Source organism: Falco punctatus, assembly GCF_963210335.1.
Source record: "Falco punctatus genome assembly, chromosome: 1".
Lineage (NCBI taxonomy): Eukaryota > Metazoa > Chordata > Aves > Falconiformes > Falconidae > Falco > Falco punctatus.
In genome coordinates this window covers 78,170,324-78,193,106 of record NC_137580.1, presented here as the reverse complement: position 1 = coordinate 78,193,106, position 22,783 = coordinate 78,170,324, and the positions used below count along the sequence as shown (strand labels likewise).

Below are 22,783 nucleotides of genomic sequence, written 5' to 3'. Positions count from 1 at the left end.
TACATTGTCCTGAAGTCACCAGTTTTCCTTTGATGTACAAGACCAGTATTCCCGAAGCATCCTGGGGTTTGGTTGCCTCCATTGCTGCTCCTACAGTGGACAGATGACCTCTAGGACAGCCAGCTCTGCAAGGACCTGCATGGCTTGGCAAGCTGTCTAGTCAGCTGGGGGCACTGAACAACCACCTTTTTGGGAAATAAAAATCAGAGCATGAGGAGGCACAAGCACCGGCTGATTTACTTCCCTGCCGGTATCATTCCTTCATCCCTAAGATGTCATTTAAATTAACACGCAGGTGCTATTAGTTCTTCCAGAAAGCACTAAAATGAGTTTGTTCCTTGTGAAAAGCATTGTTTACATCAGCACTGAAATCCCATGTGGGAAGTTGTGGAGTTAGCCGACTTTAAGCCCAGGGTTGAAGAACCTATGTCAGTCCCATCTTCTGCTGCCATGGCACGCCCCAAGTGCATACCTCTGTATATGTATCTTGTGGGATATATATAGGTGGGTTATATATAGGATGTGGGCATAAATATGTCTTGAAGACTTCAGGTGGCTTCTGCAAAGCTCAGGTGAAGCCTGGCTCGGGCCCAGGTAAGATAGCGGCTCAGCAGGGCCTCAGTTGTCGCCTGCCGCACCCCAACGCCTGTGCGCGCCGTGAGGAGAATGGCGGGCGGGCGGGCGCCGGCCGTGGGGCGGGGGCGGGAGGCGGCAGCTCAGCGCCGCGCACCTCGCGGCCGCAGCGCCCGCCCGCAGCCGCGGCCCGAGGGCGGAGCCGCCCCGCCTGCCCCTCGCGGGCCGCCAACGCCCGCCCTTCAGCCGGTCAGGCCTGCGGGGCGGCGTTGCCAGGCGACGGGCAGCGCGGTGCTGCGGATCCCGGGACTGGCGGAGTGCCGGCCGCCGGGCGGGAGCGGGAGGCAACCGCCATGTCGGGGGAAGGCGGCGGGCGGCGGCGGCGCAGCGCCCTACAGGTGAGCGGCCGGCCGCGGGCGGGAGCAGCGGCATTCGCTGTTACGGCCAACGGCGCAAACAGCCGACGTGCTGTCGCAATGGAAACGGGGCCGCGGGCACCCGGCGCGCTGGGTTAGGAGCCGCCCCCGTGGAGAGCTGGGCGGCCGTGGCGCTACCAGGGGCAGGCCGGGCTTCCCGGGGCCCGAGCGGCCTGTGAGGGCGGCTCCGGCTGAAGGACCGGCCGCCCCCAGGCCGGCAGCAGGGCCGCGGGGGGAGCGTAACGCCCATCTGCAACAAGCCGCCCTGCAGCCGTCGGCGGTGTGCGGCTCAGGGCCCCGAGTCCGGAGATAGTGCTGCATTTATTCACGTAATTTTAATCTTGTCGCTAAAGCCAGTTGCTTTGTGAACCCGTGTAAGCGTGGTGTGTCAGTGGCGGCCTGCAGCAGTGTCCGTAAGACCTGCAGTGGCTGATTTGAAGTTCCTCCTTGGTTTTGGACCTGCCACCTGCGTGGGGTTCTTGTCCTGCAGGAGGCCCGGCCCGGCCCGCCCCCTCTGCCACGCACCATGGCAGGGCAGACCCGCGCCCTGCACTCCTGCCCATCAAAACATACCAAAGGGGCAAAAAGTGGCACAGGATGATCCAGCGTCCTTATTGCCAGCAATGGAAAAGGGAGCTGCAAGATACGTTTCTTCTGAAGAAGAAATATAAATTAATACATGGAGGGTGGTTTTCTTAACACAGAAGAAATGGGGGTACGATGGTAGAGCGAAACGCTCTATTTTACTTACCCTTCACCATAATTTTCAAATAAATGGGTTAATCTGTTGCTCAGGTTTACTTACGTGTCGGAGGGGGGAATTAGTCATGAACTTGCTGAAGTGAATCTTCCCTTCTGTGTAAAAGTTATTTGCGAAACCATTTCAGGCTGAGCGACGAGAAGCAATTTCTGCTCATGCAGCAAGAGAGCAAGCAGCTGAATACTCAGATGACTTTGAGAGTGACGAAGATGGCATGTTAAACAGTAAGACAGAATTAAATACTTTTCCTCGCTTTCTTTCCTTTCTTAACTCATTACTAGATCACAAAATCTTTGGGAGTCAATATGATTTAATGTTCCAAGATTTCATATTTCACTTAGTCCTCCTCTTCCACGTTAGGAGCAGAATTCCCTGTGAAATAAGGGGTGGTGCCAACCTGCTAAAGCAGATGCAGTCTCTGCTGTTTCCTACAGTTGTGGTGCCTGTTTTTACTCCTTAGCCATATTGTTTACATCTGGATGAGACAGCAGAGCACAGTACTGTCAATGGAAGTGGACACTGGCGGAGAGGAAGCTTTGTTGTTGTCTTGCTGTTTTCCCAGTCTGAATGGCCAGCAAGTAAGGGCTGCAGGACACTGCAGCACATGCCTGCTTGGCAGCATATGCAAAATACAAACCAGGAACAGATTTGATCTGGATGTTTTTCTTGGGCCAAGATGCATTTGATATTTGGTAATGTTTATGTTTAGTCTAACAAGATTGGCCACATGGCTCTTCTGATATGGTGCTGCATGTTAAGGGAAATAGGAATCTTAAATATCATAATGCATTTTTAAAAGGACTTCCTCAGTGTCTTGTTTTTATTCATATCTGAAACATCTTTTAAAAGTTTGTGGGATGCTTTAATTTTCCTTTGCTGATAAGATTTAGAAAAAAGCTCCTCCTGCATTAAATATATTACCCAACTATCACAATATTCATTTGTCATCTTCCTCAAGCATTTCAACTCTGAAATTAAGTCAGTTAGAAATAGGCTACAGGAAGATTAAAATATTTTTGTTAAACAGGCGAACCTTTGCTTTGGAGCAGATACCACCTTTGAGTGTCTTCTAGTAGATCTCAGATGTGACAGAAGTGAAGAGAATAGAAAGGATGGATTTTAGTAACCAAACATGCCTAGCTTTGTTGTTGTTGACTTGCTTCCACTTCTTATGGCACTGGAGACATAGTTTTTTAGAAGGGTTTTAAATTGCATGACAGGTAAGAATTAACCAGTGAATATTAGAAGTATTTTCTTCAGATTGGCTCCATGGAGAGACATGACAGGAAAGGAAGTAGAATAAGAATTTGGTTCTGTTGTTTTGCAACGATCAGAGGTACAGTAAGATAAATGCTCAGAGACTTAAGTCAGGAGAGTGTTATATGAAAAATACTTCTAAATTATAGAAGACAGAGTTTCTGTGTCCCTTTTTTTTCCCACTTGTCTCAAATGGAAGTTGATGATGTGCTATTTTCAGGTATTGGGGAAGAAAATGAAAGTGACTCAGGCGCTGAAAGCACTAAGAAGTCAGTTGCTGTTGAGAGTCCTCTCTCTGATGATGATGCTTCACAAAAAGCAGATTTGGAAAACGAAGCTGCTGACTTGACTTTATCCTTTCATGAAAAGAAGCTTCAGCAAGTAATGCTTTTAGAAAGTGGAAACATACGGGATGACGGAAAGGATGGTGAAGAAGAATGTTTGGGAAGTCAAAACAAAGGTGATGACAGAAAAAGTGATGAAGAATGTTCATCTGCTGAAGTACCATGTGATAATAGTGAAAGTGACCACTGTAATGACTTGCCTATTCATGAACTGCAGAAAAAAAGAAATCAAGAGGAAAACAAACCAATACCAAAGCCACAGGTGCACAAACCAAGAAATGCTTTGGCATCAGGTGAGAAGGAAGCATTTGAATGTTGCTGCTGCTTGCTTAGTCATATTACAGTATTTTAAAGTGTTGTAATTTGGGTTGTTTCCTTGTTAAGTATCAGCTGCTTTGGCTTGCAGGGAATTTATTTGGTATTCTTCTAAAAATACGTGTTTTAATAACCTCCAGTTGCCAGGGGGTAAACGGAACCAGTGTGGGCCAAGTAGCGGGCGGTTCCTATTTGCCTTTTCCTTTCAGGAGATGAAAAACAGCCGTTGGGGTACTTCTGGTCCAGCTCCCCGTCAGTGCATGTCCATGGATCATGCAGGAGGGCTACAGAGTTCTCTCTGCTGCATGTGCACAGCACAGAAAGCCATATTCACACAGTGTCCGCTGCATACATGCACCCCTTAATGGAAAGGGCCTTAAATAGTCAGCCTTTCTCTGTGACCAGTGAAGCTGGACCAGAGTGTTCACAAATACTATGTTGAAATCGTGATGCTGAGATATGATGCTGTAATGTAACAGAATGTTAGAAAATGAGCTGTAACCAAAACATTTACAAATGGTAGACTTCTCATCATCACAAAGTTCAAATTTTGGTTTTTAAAAAAATATCTTTGAAGATACTGAATCACTTTGGATGTGTAGTCAAACACATAAAACCCCGGAACTTTAATGTTTCAGTATAAGAATAGCTAATTCATCTTCAATATGCAAAGCAGAACTTGGAATTCTGCTAATTGAGTGTATGTGCTTTTCCAACTTTAAAAAGACTTCATCTTTTTTATCTACTTCCTAATATGAGAAGAGTTTGTCCTGAGAGAAATTTATGGCTGGTCGTTACCTGTGATGGAAGAATACAACTTTGAAATTGGTAGAACATGGTTAGTGATATCAGCTCCTTTTTTTTTTTCTTTCCACATGATGGCACGAAAGTGCTGAATATTTGAATGTGCAGCTAGGCACTGCAGATGCCTCTTTTCTGGCAAGTATGCCAGTGTTGTTTTAGACTGGCAGAAAAAAGTTGAAGTACTCCTTTTCTTCATGTGAATCTAAGTAGTACAGTGATACTAGCCTGTTGTCTTCAGTAGTTAACCACTGTAAATTTTTTTGTTTAGATAAATAGATCTCTGTCTAACAGAGGAAATGACTGTCCAGAGATTAATCAGCTTTTTCTGCTCCTTTGATTTTTTTTTTTTCTTGTGATTTACTGCATGGAGAAACTGTTGGTGCACTTGCAGGAATATTGTTGTGACCTCTTAGCTCTCTCAAACTCATACTGGTTTTATAATCAAACTTTATGCAGCTGAGTGTGCAGGATCAACGTGATTCTCCCATTTCCTGCAGTAGATCTGCATGAACTAGGACTGAATAAGAAATGCTTCCATGGCAATGTAAAGAAATGTGGGTCAGCATACCTAAAGAAAAAAGCAGGTAGAAAACCATTGATGTGGCTTGATCTGGTTGGTGGCAGGGCAGGAGGAGGAAAACGTGAAGAAGATAGGATTACTAAACAGGAGAAAGGTGAAGAGCCAGAGAATAGAAATCTCTTAAAAAATGTTTGCATGGCAGTTCTGCTGTCCAGTGACTGCCTTAGCGGGGGAACAGAGACATCACTGAAGAAGCTAGAAATACACTGAAAGCCCTCGCTTTCGACTGCATTTCTCATGATGTCTCCACTGACCCAGGGTTGTTCTGTTCTGCACCCTGCAAAGAAGCAGTCTTCCTTTCATGTCTTTGCTAGTAGGTACTTGGACAAGCAGAATAGCAAAAAGGTTTTCCTACAACAGTGCTGTGTAAGATATATGCTGTATTCTACATTTATGAAAACTCATCTGTCTCTCTGATTGCAAATAAGCCCTTGAGTGTAGTTTCAATATATACAGAGATGATGATAAATGAGGAAAAAAAGTTCATAGGTTGTCTATGTAGAGATAGTTAGAAGCTTTAAAACTTTCATTAAACTCTGAAAAAGTGGCTGTAACTCTTTAGATAGCTTTTTGTGTAGGGCCTCACTGTGTTAAGAAAGCCGTGCTATTATTTAAATGGATCATTTAACTGCAAATAGTTAGTTGAATCTATCTTGACAAAATACTGTTCCAGACTAAAATATCTTTTAACTAGATGTAACCAAAACTATAATAAAACATTACCATTTATATCTTAGTAATATCTAATGGTCCAGTACAAGGCTTCTTAAAGTTGGTGGCATTCTTAATTTCTTTTCTGCTCTCAGTATCTTTCTCATGTCTTGTGTCTCCTGTTCAGTTTTGAGAATGGCCCAGCCTTCTTCTTGCAGTTATGTCCAAGTACAGTATCATCCCCAGGTATTTAGACTTTTGGCCTAGAGGCATCTCAGGAATGCAGAGGAACAGGTTAAAGTTCGAGAATTTAGATTTTGTACTTAGACTTATGTCAAGTGCATGATCATTGTAAGATCCTTGTCTAAGCATCTTTGAGACAAGTAACTTTGATTTCCTCTTTTACAGTCAATATAACTAGGGTAAACCTTTTGCTTCTTCCTGCAATTTCCCCACAAGGTTTAATACAAACTGAGTAGCGCTTTTCTATCTTTTTGGATTTGTGAATCTCTTAACAGGCCTTGGGGGATTTGCAGACCCCTTGAGATGTACCAAATCTATGGGCTTCTCAGCAGTATCCATTGAATGTACCTTTCTGAGTCCCCTTTTTCAGACTGGTTAGGAAAAATCCATGGACCCCAGGTTGAAAAACACTGGAATGTGCTGTTAGACACCTTTTTTAATTTGCTAAGAGAATCATGCTGGGGTGTAATTTGCTATGTGCAGGATGGTAGTAACATAGACTGTCAGATGCAGCAAGAAGAATGCTGTCTGTATGGCCTATGTAATGTCTATACGCTGCAGCCTAGTGAGATAAAAGGTAGTACTTGGCTTGAAGGATTTAGGACGGAAAAGTGAACAGAAGTTGAAAACTTGGGCCATGTACTGAGTAGTAAATAAAAGTTCTGCTTAGATCTGTGTTCAGTTTCAGTTCTTTTTTATAATTTATTGATACCTTAGATTAGAAAACTTGTTTGGTATAGCTTGATGGTTTTAAGCATCATTTATGAAACAATGTCTGAGGAGAGTTTGCATGGGGAAAAGGATGTGAGCATCAGTGTACTGGAATGGGAAGATTCTCTAAGTGCAGGGACAGTGTAAGTGGAAGAGAATAATACAGGTGGTGTTGTCAGGACAAAGGAGGACACAGAAGCAACCATATGGAGTCTTCAACAAAAGTGGAGGAAAAAGGGACTGGAAAAGATTGTTTAAATGTAATGCTGAAGTGCATAGATACGGGAATTCCAAGCAGACTGATTGAACTTGTATAGCTTGAACTGTCAAGAAAGAAACTACAATAACAATTACAGGTTTTATGTGTCAGTACTCAGCTGACCATGGGGTTAGTATTTTGAAGGTGTTTTGCAAACAGAGGCAAAAGTTGCGTGAAGTTCATGCTATGCAGTGCTTATGGTAAATCTGCTGTCGCCTGTATCCTGTGCACTACGTGCTGCAACTTAGAGATGTACAGTTGCTGATGCCTACAGTTTATACACAGTTGTACTATCTAGTAAGTGTAAAGTAAAATATGAAAGATTGCATATCAACAGAGAATAGAAAATGGTTCGTATAAATTCAGAGTTCTCCTTGTCACCTCGAACTTAACATCATTGTAAGTCTAGGTTAAATTTTTTCGATTGCCAGCACTGATTTTCCTTTCTTCAGGTAACTTGGAGTTAATCTCTCATCCACAAATTTTATTTCTTTTATATTTGGGAATTTACCGTGGCCTTGTATAGTTTGTGTCTGAATTGTTTCACAAATTTAGATACTGCATTAATGGCAGTTCAGATCTGATAATTTTTTAAAAAACTTGTTAATGTAGTGTTTTAATAAATGACAACTTAGGCACACATTTAAATTGAGGTGAAGTTTTCTTTAAATCCCCACCGCAGAATCTTTCTATTACTTCCTTGTGTTTCCCACACCCCTGAAAAATACCACACAGTTAAAGTAGTTTTTGTTACCCAAATTGTTGTAAAGGCTTCATTAGTAGTTTGTTAGATGTCAGAAGAACTCTTGCTGTGATTGCAATGGCTTTTGCTTTTGCTTTCTGCACTAGAATCATGTTCAGGTGGTAAAGCAGATGGGAAGTTTTGCCTTTGTCATGCTCTCACACATAACATTTGATACAACTTCAGTTGCTACTCCAGTCTTACGTTTAAATACAGTACAAGTGAATACTCTTGTCATTAGTGCCTATAGTTCTTTAGAAGGAAGTATACAGAAAATACATTCTGTTATATCAAATTTAGTAATATGTTTCATAAACAGATGGTTTTAGTACAGAAATAACAATACTCAAAAAACAATGAAAACCTTGTTCATGTATCCTCTCGATTTTTTTTTTTCTCCTGTTAGATCAAGATCAGAAGATCAACACCAGTGACTTGAAACTGGAGGACAATAGTAGAAAATCCCCTTCTGTGACGGAAGTAATGACACCCACAGTATATAAGAAAACAAAGAAATTGGAGAAGTCAACAGATGGCAGTTCAGATGAAATGGTGAAGATAGTGGAAGGACAAATAATAACTGACACAATACAGGAGGTATCAGTGAATGATCAGTCTGAGCATGGGGAGGCAAAGAACAGTTCAAAGGACTCTGTCAAGGTATTATTTATATGCAATTTTAGTGTCCTAGAAGCACAGTGAAAAGTTTTGTAGTTACTGTTGGTACCTTAAGTGTGTAGAACTCCGTTTGTAAAACGGCCAGTTCTCTGGCTTCTACAGTTGAGGCTCTTAGAAATTCTGTACAGTTTTGAGGAAGATGTAGGGAATACCTTTTACACAAATCATTTAAACCAGATAAAGGTATTGAAATTTATATTTTCCAGTTTTAAGGAAATACCCTTACCCAAGGGGAAATGTCAAATCTCTATTGTGAGGTTAGCTGAATTGGAATGAGCAGTGTATGCTGGCAGAGGATGGAATCCATGGTGTGACTTGAATAATGGATAAGATGCAAAGCACTTTATGCTTTATCATAAGAAAGAAAAGATGTAGATATATGTAATGGTTACAGCTAAATATTAAAAATAGTTAAAAGAGTATTGATACAACAACAGGGAAACCCACTGCTGAGCTGGGTTCTTTTTATTCCTTTGTATTTCTAAACCGTAGACTATATTTTTACATAATACAAAGACACATTTCTAGATGCCGTTCCAAAAAGATAGAGGCATTCTGAAAGTTTGTTGGTTTGGTTTGTCGGTTTGGGTTTTTACTTTCTTACCCTGTACTGTACCCCTTCTCTATTGGAGTGGCTTTCAGGCGTATTTTCTAACACAGAATCATAGAACGCTTTGAGTTGGAAGGGACCCATAAGAATCATTGAGTCCATCTCCCAACATCCTTGTTAGCTTGTAAAAGCCTGTTTCATCCTGATCCAGTTCTGTTGCTTGAGAGACTCTATAATTCTGCTTTTCCTCTGTGTTTCTTAGAAACTAAGTGAAACGAAGGAGGGAGTTCTACAAAACCAGAAAGCTTCTTTATCTGACAGGTAAGAGAAAGATGCTGTGTATCACAGTCTGCAGTGTAAAATGCATGTAAGCACCCTGACAGTGCTGCTTCACTCTTGTTTTCTGTCAGCGTTGTCTTCACTGTTGACAACCTCTGACCATCTGTGGAAAACAGTTCAGTAGATGTGGCATGTTATTGTAACCCTTGCTCAGGGTTATATCAGATCAGACTCCAAGTCTTTTTGCAGTGTCTATGATGAGTTTGTGCTACTGGATCCACCAATGAATCCAGGTCCTTGATGTATTTAGAGGTTTTAAGTTGTTTTGTAGATGAAAGTTGTAAGAAATTTCTAAACCTTCTTGGGCTGGGTATGTTGTGTAGTGGCTTGTTTTGGCAATAATAAAGCCCTCAGAGGAAAATGGGCTTCTTCCTCCTTTCCCCAGCCAGGCGCATATAAAACCAGAATCACAGTAACTTTTGGTGTACGCTGGAATAAAAGGAACAGTACGTGGTATCAGCTAAAACAAGTGGAATGATCATTCATATGTTTGTGTCTTGGTACTTTTATAGGTCTCTCTCTACAGTGCCCTTAAAGAAAAAGGTGAAAGCTGTTCCATCAGCTGCACCTGTTTCATCTCATTATCTGGGAACATTAAAGGTTTTGGAGGATAAAAGTGTGCAGAAGAACAATACAGAATTTGACAAAGGAGATAGTTTACGAGCAGCTGTTTTCCAGGTAGAGCTTAACAACAAACAAAAGAACCAACAAAAAACCCTATGCATATAAAAGTCCTGTTATGGGAGTCAACATCTTTTATTTTCTTGAAATCAGTATTTCTGAGTATATTCCTTGCATATGCTTACATGTGTAATAATCCTTTCGTTCTGTTCGCTATGCCTTGTCATCAAATTACAGGCTAAAAAGGTAGGTGAGAGGGACATACTGTGGTTCATAATTCATTGTGTCAGACTGTTTCCAGGCATGTATATTTCTTTATTTCTGCTTCTGCCTTAATATAAGTAAGGCCATAGTTTAAAGTTTCTTTTCCTGATACGTTCTATTCAGTTGACATTCAGGAAAAGTGAGAAGTCATCTCTTGTTCTCTCCAGAATGTGGATTCTGTGTAGAAATTCATAATGATCAGTTTGTGGATTCAAACAGATTTTTGCTACTCGTCTGTGTGAGAAAAACTTCTATTAACAGGTGCTGTTCATATTGGTATGTAAGTTTCATGCTTGTTATGGTTCTAGAACAAAATTTAGAACCTCAAGTCCATATTTATATTGTCTTCATAATTTTTAAAGGTAAAATAAGATTCATTTAGGACACTTGTATCTCTAAGCAGCATACCAATTACATAGTTAAACCCTGAAAATTTAAGCTCAGTTCTGCAAATGGCTCCTAACACTTTATGGATGCCTGAAGTCTCATTCTTCCCAGTTGGATTTTATTCTTTTTAATTACAGGTATTAGGTATTTGCAAGAAAGACAATAAATAAATAAATAAATAAAAGTAATAAAATTCTTAATTCTTTTAATGCTTAGATTTTTGTGCTGTTTTTTTAGTATTTTTTTAAAGAAAGATTGTTAAGCTTCTTCGTATTTTCTAGCTATGATTTTAGAACCTTAGACTTCTTTGATCAGGGGTAATTATTGAAGTAGCACATGGAAGAATTAAGAGTAATTTTGGTGGTCATTATATTGGTGCTGCTCCAATAATACTTAGTTATTTTAACAGAACTTTTATAGATGTACCTTAAAAAGACTAAAAGTATAAAACTTAATGATTCTTACAGAATTGGTTGGAAAAGAAAAAGGCCTTTCTACTGGAATTAAAGAGACTTGAAAAGAAGAAAGCTGAAAATCTAAGGAACAATACTGAAAAGGTTTGTTTACATTCTTGTTTGAAAAGACAAACTATACTTCTTTGAAGTATGCTTACCTATGCTTTCTGCCTAATTACATCACCCTTCTAAGGCACCTGGTTTTCCCCAAATAGTGGGAAGTGGGTTGAAGCAGTAAATGGCATGTCCCACTTGTTACGGTTGCTGTAAGGGGTGTATGGCTGATGCTTCCCTACACATTTACGTTAGGAATGCTAAAAGTGTGCTTCTTAAATTAATTTTCAGGTTTGTTTACAAAAAGCTTGGGATGCTTAACCGTTTGGGTGTTAGAAAATGAGTTTGCTCCCTGTCTCAAGAGGTGCTTACCTACTGAGGATTGTATTTTGAATAGTACCATACACAATCCTTAGATTTGGCTTTTAAGTATTTAACATTTCACTTCTGAGCATCTAACATGTGTTTTGTATTCCTCTACATATATTTTGCAAGAGTAGTTTGTCTTATTCGACTAAGTTAAATTAAAAATGAGCACAGAAAAAAACCACTTTCTATAGATCAAATTTACTTTTGAATATTGGAATGTTGTCTGCAAATAAATTCCCATTTCTTTATTGCTCCATCTAATCCTACATTTGATGGTGAGTTTATAACATACTATTTCAATTGTAGTTTTATATTTAAGTGTATTTAAATGTAACTTTCATTTTCAATCTAGAAAGAAGCTGATAAAAGAGAGGAAGCAATTGCATCTTTTGAAGCCTGGAAAAAAAAGAAAGGAATAGAAGCAAAAATGTTAAGTGAAAAAAAGAAGCTTGAGGAACTTCAGACAAAGAAAGCAGCAGAACAGAAAAAGGAGAAAACAGAGGAAGCACAGAAGGTGATGTAAAATATGTACATAAATGTGTGTGTATCAGGTATGGTTCAGGAGATTGTTGAGAATAATTTTGATTAATTCAGCAAGAGATGGAAACAAACAAGATGCTAAAATCTAAACGTGGTTAATTTTTAAAGAAAACTTAGATTAGATTCTGTTCTGTTGGGTGTATGTCATGTTTGCATTTGCACACAAACAGGCATTGCTCCATGTTTGGATTCTATTAACTGTAAAATAAACTCAGTATAAATACATTGTCAGTGAAGTATTACGTACTGGGAAAAATAATTATTCTTTTTTTTTTTTTAGGTGTAGTGGTACCTACTTTTGAGCAATACTACAAATAAATAATCAAAAATTGGAATGTGTAGAGCTTACAGAAAATAATAATACAATAATTTTTGTATACTCCACAATAAGCAAGTGGAGTATTGACAGAAAGGTGAGGGGTAAGTTTTCTGATGATTCTGTGGTTTTCCTTAGGCATTCGAAAAATGGAAGGAAAGAAAAGTGGAATATTTAAGAGAGCAAAGAAGAAAGGAAGAACAGTCTGAAAGAATCAAGAAGAAGAAAGAGGAGGAACTGGTTGCAGAGAAGAGGAGAGACAGCATGTCAGCAGTTGAAAAATGGTACTACTCCACTGGGGTTTGGAATACTGTAGTTTCCCAAATGCAAGAGGTCTTCTGTGGGTGCTTGATGTGCTTTTAATTGGGAGACAGTGGCATGCTTGGGATCAGAGTCTTCAGTCTCAATGGAGAACAAGTATAACAATGAGCAAGCTGTACCGCTTCTTTCAGTTTAGTGATTCCCCAAAAGGCTACTGACTAAGCCAGGTAGAGATACTGCAACTGAGAAGGAAGATTCATTGAGTAGTGTAATGTCTTAATGCGATTAATCTTCTGCTTCATTACTAAGCCATAGGAAGGAAGGTAAATCTTTATCTTAACGTTTTGTGGAATACAGTGTATGAATGTAGATGTATTCAGAAGCAAACTACATGTGTCTGCTGGAGAAATTCTTTATAAGTTTTACAAGCCAGGAGTTTTTCACAGACCATGTGCGATTAACTATTACCCACAGCAGTTTTGAATCTATTTTTTTTATATGATACCAAATAAGGGAGAAGGTAGTACAGAAAAGGTGATGCCATAGTATGTAGAATAGTAGGTTCATTTATACCTTGGTGTTATAATATATGAAAATGGACTTTGAAGATTTTAAAAATATCTTCTCAATCTTTTATTAAATGCATAAAAATCTCTCTTTTGACTCAGTTTTGTTCCTCAGTCATGGATGCAGCATTTAGTCTGTTACATGATGATCTCCTGTTCTTCCCTCTCACTCTACAGGAAAGAAAAAAAGGAAGAATATATTAAACAGAAGAAAGTAAAAGAAATCCTAGAGAGAAGAAAGCAAGAAATACAACAAGCAAAGAAGGAAGAAAAGAATAAAAAGGCTATGGAGGAATATGAACGATGGCTGGTATTTACTTTTTTTTTCTTTTTGTCAAAACCCAAAAGATTAACGCAGTAATGAGTGTGAACACTTCTGTATTGTAATACTCGTGATTTTTCACGCTGTAATGAGAGAGGCCAGATGATGGCAGCATTCCTTAGCTAATCTCCAAAATTCTTGACTAAAATGATAACATGTGGTGGGTTTGTTATTTAGCATACATGGCAAATATATTCTCCCTACCTGCATGTCATAGAGTTTTGATTTCATAGTTAGCCTTCATGTTTTGACATTCCGTGTCAGAAGCAACTGTATCTGAACGGTCAACTCACCACAGCACAAAACCTGAAAAGTCAAGCGGCATCCACCTGCCACAGTAAGCGCAGATTCATTCAAGGAAGCATTCAAAGTGGAGACTTGTACACCTTAAAACCGATAAAAGAACTTTTAATGAGGTTTGAGATTATTTTCATTTACTAGAAAGGGTGGAACTCTGGTGCTCCCACTTATATTTTTCCTACAACAGTGTACTTTAGTCACAGTTGTTAAACAGTAAACTAATCTAGTATTCTAGTCCCAGCAGCAAAGCAGGGTGTGGTGTTTTTTTTCCCTTGCAACTGAAAGACAAACTAGAAGGGAGAGGTCACTAATATTCTTAGCATATATATTCTTTTCTTAAATATGTTTGACTTACTAGTTAAAGAAAAATCTGCAGTTTTTTGTCCTCACCCTGTGAATGATACAGTCATTCATCATCCTGACTTTCAAGGTTTTCTTAGTTTGAGAATGTTTCTTGTGTTGTCTCTTCCTTGAGATTTCTGACATGCGTCCTGTATATACAGTCACTGTCGCCATTGATAAGAATGGAATCATACAACTCAGCTGGCTTAAGGTCCTTACAGGGATTGGTTTGTACTGCCCATAGCTTTAAAAATCTTTTCCAGAGTCTTGAGTGGGCTTTCTTTTTTTTTTTTTTTTTTTTGGGGGGTGGGTGGGTGTGGGCATAGGTGAGAACTGAGGCAGGCAAATAAATGTGTGGGTATGGGACATTTTAAAAGGACAATCATCCTTTACTTGGCTAACTCAGAAATAGCAGTTATGTGAAAAACAGCAGGAGCTTACATATTTTCCCTTCCATTTTCCAACCTTTTTAGTCTTTTGTTTAAGTCTTTTAAGATCATCTTTGACCTGGTCCCCTGTTGGAATACCTCTGATTTCTGTAATCATTGGTAAGAAGTGTTTTCTCTGGTCCCCTTTATCAAGTGATTTCCAGCCCAGTTTTGTCAAATGATTAACATCCAATCTTAGATTATTTCTTGCTTACTCAATATTCCTAGTTCCTAAGGAAGGAAGTACTATGCTTTGAGTAGTAGGTAATGCTCTGTCCCAGTATGCTCCTCTTATTGCGACTGTCCTCAGTTAGCATAGTTGTACCAAAGCATGAATGTTACCTTTCATTGTACACTGGACTTTCTTGCTGGCTTTGACTCTGTATGAAGGTTAAAAAAATGATGCCATATTTTGGGGAACAAAATATGCTGCCTAGCACAGGCTCCTCTGTTCAAATTGTGTATAAATTCTGGACGTCATTACTTCAGTGGGATTATTGATACAAATTTGAGTGGTTGGAGGAATGACCAGATCTAAATGGATGTACCTGTGCCTACATGAAAGGAGCAGTTAAAAAAATAAGCAGATGTTGGAGGGTGCAGTGAGTGCTGAATTGGTTAGCAGAGGTACCTATAGAATTACCTCATTTTCAGTGTCTATGTGCAAGTGTTGACTGATGTGTCTCATGCCCAGTCTTCACATCTTTACTTACAGAAATTGGGTTGGGTTTTGCAGCTAACACACCTTTATTTGAGAAAGCACATTGGGCAGTGGCTCTTTCCTCATGTTTGGTCAGAATTTTATCACACTTTGTATAGTAATAATGAAAATACACACCTTCAGTGAACTGCAGGAGAGAAATGCCTATAAAGTTGTCAATGTATTATCAAGGGAACTGAGATGATATCTGCCTACAGGTAGGCAGAATTGTGAAAGCTTTTTAAGTATATTATTTCAAATAAGACAATTTTTGTTTGAAGGGTAATAAGAGTAATATAGTGGGAATTATTCTAATATGTTTTCATTAACATTCAACAGAAATGTGTAAGTTCATCCTCAGCTTTCCTAAACCAGGTGTTGACCATAATGCATGGGTAAAACAGACATAAAAAACTCTTTGTACTTCTTCTAAAATACAGGAAGCATTCTGGTTTTATGTTAATGGAAATTCTGTTACTTACTCTTCTACAGGTCCTTGTGTGAGTGTTAGATAATCTTAAATGCACAGAGAAGATTACTTTTTAAGCATGAAAATAAATGCCCTGAGAAAGGATGTTAACACTTGCAAAATACTAACTTAAAAAGGATAATCTTGAGCTGAGATACTTTTGTATTGCTGAGGAAATTTAAGCTTCTAATTGTTCTAATTCTTTCATAGTATTTGCTTCTTGCTACTCACCAGGTACTCTTCAAGCCAATCTAGGTGTTTTGCTTGATACGTGGTCGTTTGCTTATATACATAATACCAGTGTCTGGCACGTGTTATTGGCATGCACCTGTTCTGAGGAGTAGAATGTGGAGAAGAATCATGTAGAAAGTTTATAGCAACAGATCAGTTTAGTTTCCATTATTTTTGAAACAGTAATCTTGATACCTGTTTTCTGTAGAGAAAAGCGAGTATCCCAGATGTGTTACGTTCTCCATTTTATGTGGTAAACATTACGTAATATGACTTATTGAGAAGTAAGGCTGCTCTCAAAATATTCTCGAAGATCAACATAGAGATAAAGGCCCTAGAAGAAGTTTGAAGTTTTACCTTGTGGCTGAGCATGATTAACACCTATTTTTGGCATTCTAAAGCTATTTAAAAACATCAGGAAATTATGTACTGCATAAGTCTTGTGGATTTGTTGCTTTTCTGGGTTAGAAACAGCTGACATGGGTTATTCATTTCATGTGGTTTAATAACATCTATCTGAAAATACTTTCTATATTGGAATTTTAATCTCCTGGCATTGCAATGTGTTAGAAATAAGGCTGTTATTGTTACTCCTCTTAAATGTTGTAAGACTTCTGTACTATCTAAAATTTGATTATGTGGCAGCCCTACTGCTTAAGAATGTGATCTTCCCAGAATTTGTTAGGTGAAAAATGTGTTCATCTTACTAGGCTGAGTAGGAAACTTCCACAGAGAAATTAAGCCACATAATCAAGTTGATCTGGTGTGTGACATGCTACAGTTATTGATTTAATCTTTCACTGTTTCTGTTACTCTTCTCCTGTTAGTGCAAATAACATCTTATTTATTATTTTAGGGGAGATTTGTATCAGTTATGTCTTGTGAGAATGTGAACTGTGGTTAGGGCTAGAACATAAAAAGCTTTGGGTGTGTTGAAGACAGGGATGAAGCCAGTAAATCTTCATGTCAAATTTAATCTTTTAAAACCCAGTTAAATTAACTCAAGACTCTATGCTTGGCACTGCGATTCATTCATGAAAATTGGGTCTTCAAACCCAAACATTCAAAACTGAGACATGATTAAAAAATCCAAAGCAACTGTCATTCCCTTCCTGGGTGGTTGTATGCTTTATCTTTGGGTTGGGTTTTTCATACATGTCTGTTACACAACATGTATTCAGTGAAGAGTGCTTCATAAATATAAAATATGCACGTTTCTTTATAACACACAATTTTTCAAATAATTGCCAATAATACTATGGTAAGTCCTATTTTTAATGAGGTTTTAATTATCTGCCCTCATGTGTCTTTGAATGTCAAATTCGGATTCTATGATTTGTAGAATATGACTAAATTTTTGTAAAAATATGATACAAGGAAAATTTGCACCTATAAAGAACTCTCCAGTGCACTAAATTGGTAATGCAGATGCACCCTTAGATGCTGGCCCTCACAGTGGTGAAATGGCAGTGATCTTTGCAAAGAGTATTTATTTTATATAGCACAGAACAATATAAAAATTCAAAAATAATTGTAAATAATCGCAAATTAGTTTTTGAATGACAGGTCTTTTGGAAATCACTAATCGGGCACAAAAAGAATGTTGCAAGTATCTTGCTTATCCTTCATCATCCTAATTACCCATTGCTGTTTGAAGCAATAGAAAATATTATCAGAACCTTGCAGTGTTTATAAGTTAAATAGATACTTGTTTATAATTAATTTTTTTAATTCCCAGTTTGTTCTAATACATAGCAAGTGTAATTTAGTAAGTACAGAAAGTTTCAAAGATGCATCAGTAGTCTGGAGTAATAAGAACAACATATCTCTTAAAGAAAAAACTTAATTAAGATGAGACTAATTATATGCAAGACAAATACAGTACCTAATACACTAGGCCTTCTGTTGGGCTTTCTGTTTAGATAGTGCACAAAACCGGCCCAACCTTGATACAGTCACTTTAATTGTAAATGACATCAAATGTGCAGCCTCTTGCGTTGCATGGTGCAGTGTGTGTGACCAAATCCCTAAAAGGGATGGGCTAAGTCCCAAAAGGCAAATCTCCATTGTATGTTACCTTTTTTGTGTAAATTGAAAGTTATGACAACGATTTCAACTTGGCTGTTCGTGGAGGTTTTTATGGGGTTTTTTTGTTTGGTTTTTTTTTGACACATGTTTTTATTCCCAGGAAAAGAAAGAGAGGAGGGAGCAGCTTGAGAAGAAGCAAAAGAAGTTGCAGGCTGTCCATGAGGTCAAAGTGCTTTCTCCCTGGAGTCCACCTGGCAAAGTCACATATTCAAGGAATTACTGAGCAGTCTGTTGCCTCTGAGAAAAGATGATCTACAAATTTCTGACGATGGCTAGTCATTATTTCAACAGCTGATTTTCACTGACTCATTACAGTGTTTTTTTTATATATTACAGATGTATATGTGAGATTATAGGTGTTGCATCCTTTCTTTTTGGTTTATTTATCTCTGCAGTTTAAATAGATCAGTTGTCCCTTTCCGTTGCTTTAGAAAATGTACCAGTTTTTGTAATCCCACATTTAACTTCCTTCTATTAAATCCTGTCACTTTGTTCCTTTCTGGTGAAAGTGCATATTCAGGGTATGTAAGGCTGAACTCTGATATTTTTTTTCACCCACTAAGTAGCAGAATGGTTATTTTTAAGTTACAAGGCCACATGGCTGGGGAGTTAAGTCTGGAAGAAATGCTTTGTAATGGGTGGGAGTGCGGGGATGATGGGCAAGGAGTTGTTGGCTGTCTTCTGGGGACAGAAAGAAGACAAAAGGTTAAGCAATATGGTAGAGGGACATCATTTTCATACGTGCTACAGAGAGCATAATATAATTCTTAGATTACGTTAAGTTACATAATACAAAAATAGCTTTTAAATTAAAAACACATCAAACAGAAACAGGGTTTCATGGGGCCAAAAACAGTCAGCTATGTGATGGTACAAAAGAATTAAACTGAAATCATTGTAAGATAAAATGGTCCAGGACTAGGTAAGGCTGTAGCTGTTAATTCTATTTCAGGTCTTTACATACATTCCATAGATTTCTTGCTTCCTACAGGAAACAGTGGTTTTAGAGGCATGTTTTGCAGTTCCCACAAAATCTTACCTAGAAACTGCAAGGGCGGAACAGTGGTACTCCTATGAGGCAGCCTTAGACACTGAAAAGTTTTTTGTTTTGGAACTTAACTTAAAGGCTTCTGTGGTTGTTTTTACATGATCAGGTAAACCCTTCCCTGTCTTCATCATGGCCAGTGAGTTAGTCGCTGGAGTAAATTATTGAAATGTCTTCTGTTTTTTCATGGCTGTTTGCCTCACTGTTTTGGAAACAATGACAAGACTACGTGTCTTTAGAGATCTTCAAATCTCTTGCTTTTCCTACTGTCTAAACTCAAGCTGTTACTTAGGTTTGTATTTTCTTATCTGAATTTTAATAATCGTTCCGAATCAAATCTGTTCCTCAAGTGTGTATTCAAAAAAACAGTATCACCAAAGAAGAAGAGGAAAAACAAACAAACAAAAAAACCCCAGATCTTTAAATTCTATATGTATTTTCCTCAAATGAGGTTCTTACTTCGGTTTGAACTGACAGCCTCCTTGGGAAGTCAAGGGGAGCATTTTGAGTAGACTTGCCTTTTTCACTCGAGTCCTGTGCTGTTCGTAAATCACCAAGCAAGTCATTAATTCTGCATTGCATGTATCACTGGGACATCTCCTCAGAAAGCAAGGTTACAAAACCAGCAACCAGGTGAATTTCTTTAGTTCCCTGATGTTTCTTGCTTGTTTTTTCATGTTTTAGTGAGAGCTACTGAGGATTTAATTTGGCCCTAACTGTTTCTATTACCAGAATGCTGTACAGATGACATTTATTGCTGGTATGTATGTAAAGGTGAAATCAGAAGGGATATCTGTTCTGTCTCATTGTTGAATATGGGCCTGTTCATTATTGTTAGTAAGAACTCAAGTTCAGTGAATTCCTAATTTAGACCTTTTACAATGTTTATGGCAGGCCGAAGTAGGTGCTAGAAAGCAAAAAGGTAAGATACATTTGTTGGAACAGTAGGTAGTGTCATAGTTACCATCATTAACCTAATTTCTATTAATAAGTGTAGAGGAAGGCTTGTGAAATGTACAATATTTCTGTTGCATATGATCTGTTGTCAGTGTCAAGAAGTACTTGCTAACCTTGAGGATAAAGGTGAGGTTTCACTAGTAGTTGTGCTGGACTACGTGTACAGCCAGATCATCTGACAGATCAGATTTGATCCGTTGTGAGGAATGGTTGTGGATTTGACACAGCTTCTAGATTATGAAGTATTTATATTGCAGAATGAGGTTTACGTGTATTGCCTGGTATTTTACATTGCAAATCTCAACTTCAGTTGCCTTTCGTGCACCTTGTTTGTGGTAGCCCTGTTGTGTATTGCCATGTTTGAGCAGGCCTCTGCTGGTCCTGCCCCTTTCTTTGAGTTCTGTTTCTTCCTCAAAAGGCAATTGTACTGGAGCTGGCTTTTATTCTTTTGACTTGTTTCTAGCCTTCTGTCCCTGGGCTGCTCATCCAGAAATGTGGCTGGAACAGTTTTTGTCCCACTGAAGAGTTTGTAGAGAAGCCAGGGACACCCATCCTGTGATTGTATAGCCTGCAGGTAATGCACACTTGATGCCTTCCAGGGGACCTTAATGGCAACAGTAACCTTTTTGCCCTGTCTGTGAGACACAGATTTATGCCAAGAGTCATCTCTGAAATGCTAAACTTCTGGGTAGGGCAGTGTTCATATAGGTTCATGCTCAGCTCATCTTTTTTCATTTGGGAGCAGGGAGACATTGGTCAGGACGGGGAGAGGGCAGGAGGGGGCTCTCAGAACCACCCCGAGGCCTGCGGCCAGCTCCGAGCCCCTGGTCACTCGTGGGTTTTCTTGTAGGCTCTCTTCATGGTAGTACCCGTGCTGAGCTTGCTGCCCTGCAGTGCTGCAGTGCGTGGCATTACCACAGAAGTGCCCCTTTAGGGAATCCTGTACATCAGGGGTTTTTGCAGAGATCCAGCAAATCCAGATTTTTCTCTGACTTAAGCCAGGCTGTAGCAGAGATGTCACAGACAAGTGAATACGGGGCTTTCGTAAACTGGCTCTGGCTCTTAACCTCATGGCAGGTCAGGCATTTTTTCCAGCAGCAGTGGTACCGCAACGACAGTATTGGCATCCAGTGAGAAAGAATCCACCACTGACAGAAATTTTCAGGAAGTTGAGAAGATACCCAGCTAGAGAAGCTTCAGTGGGCAACCGAAGAGCTAGGATAAAATTAGAGAAACCAACAGGAGAGGCAGCAGAATTACAGCACAGGCAGAATGCAACAGAACTGCCAACTCAAAATTGAGTCACTCATGTTTTGTGGAAAATATATTGATTTAATTCAGGCATTTAGGCTGGAGTGGGAATACAGTCCTCCATCATTGGTCCTCCAGGCTTCTAGTACTTGGAGCCTTGAATTCATGTTTAGTGTGTTAAGAAACTATAGCTATAATACCATGGGAAGATTTAATGTGTATCAGAGAGCAGAATTTATGGTATGGCTGTCATGATCAGAACAGGAGAGTCTGAGGCAAATCCTGCAGCCTGTGAGAAGGAAATAGTCTGGATCTTTTATTTTTGCAGTGTCCAGCCAAAGCAAGTAAGATCCCCGTGCTGACAGGCCTGTAGTTGAGGGATGCAGATGAAAAGTTATGCTAGAGGTAGTGGCAGAGCTAGAAAAGGGTTTGTCGTGTGCCTGTGCCTGAACTGAGTGCTGCATCCTTACTGGCTTTAAGGCTTTAGATTATTAGACAGAAGATTTTCGACAGCAGTGGGAAGAGGTTGGTGACATTTTCCAGAAAAGTGATACACCCAGCACTCACATAAATTCACAACTTTTCAATTAGAAAAAGGTGCTTGAAAATCTGCAGACGGGGAAAAACAGTACAGCTGTGTAACTTTTGTAATAACATTTTAGGAGCTTTGTCTAATTTTAAGTTGTAAAAACTCAAATGTTACAGCGTAGTGCAAACTTCATAGACAAATCAGCTAAGAAATATGAATAAGTACATTAAATGCACATTTTTATGAATTATCTGTATAAAGCCTGTTAATATGTTTATTGATGACAGAGGGAAAATATTTTGTAAAATAAAGTATATTTTGGTATGATGTCCTCGATGTTTTCATCAGATCCTAGGATCTTTACTTCAAGCTTAAATGCATATAAATGAACTAGGCAGTGTCCTTAAGCACAAGCTACTCTTTCATCGTTAATATAACAAAAAATATACAGGGAGCTGTATCCCACTGAAGTAGGAGCTTTTGGCACTACAGCAATTTCCTCAAGGTCACTGACACTCACTTTGCTTGCTGCCACAACAGTGCAAGCAAGTACTTAAGGAATGCAGGGGTTTCCAGGTTGATCAGTATCTCATTTTTTTCCAGATTATTTCATTCAGGCATTATGTTGTTCCATTACTACGCTAAAGGGGCAGGTTGGTTGATTTTCTGTTCCTGTTCTGTCAGTCTGGGTAAGAAAGATTGTACGCTGTTCTCAATCATACCTTCTTTTTCTTTCATGTTCACAAAATACTAGATCTTCTTACCTGTTCTGTTTTTCGTGGGCTGCTGTTTCACCCAGTTGTGTGTTGAATGCTGGTGGCAGCCTTGGCTGCAAGTCAGGAACTGGACTTGCTCCAGTATGTCCTTACCTTTCTTGCACTGGGGAGCCCAAAACTGGACATCGTCCTCGAGATGCAGCCTCACACGTGCCAAATAGAGGAGAAAACAATTGCTTCCATCAACCTGCTGAATATACTCTTGCTAATGTAACCACAATGGCACTGCCATTCTTTGCTTTAAGAGCCCGTGGCTGACATTTTCTGCTTCTTGTCCCCTGGTACCCCTC

At 39.2% G+C, this 22,783-nt stretch overlaps 1 protein-coding gene across 1 annotated transcript; it reads left to right on the top strand.

Annotated features, from left to right (window-relative positions):
• The first annotated feature begins 481 nt into the window (after nucleotides 1-481).
• MAP9 (microtubule associated protein 9) lies at nucleotides 482-22,046 on the top strand. The gene is made up of 11 exons (XM_080385153.1): nucleotides 482-971; nucleotides 1,877-1,973; nucleotides 3,227-3,643; nucleotides 8,062-8,315; nucleotides 9,146-9,204; nucleotides 9,735-9,900; nucleotides 10,962-11,051; nucleotides 11,725-11,886; nucleotides 12,367-12,512; nucleotides 13,233-13,365; nucleotides 18,036-22,046. The coding sequence occupies exons 1-11, from the start codon at nucleotides 927-929 to the stop codon at nucleotides 18,156-18,158; spliced, it is 1,692 nt and encodes a 563-aa protein (XP_080241279.1). The 5' UTR covers nucleotides 482-926; the 3' UTR covers nucleotides 18,159-22,046.
• The last annotated feature ends 737 nt before the right edge of the window (nucleotides 22,047-22,783 follow it).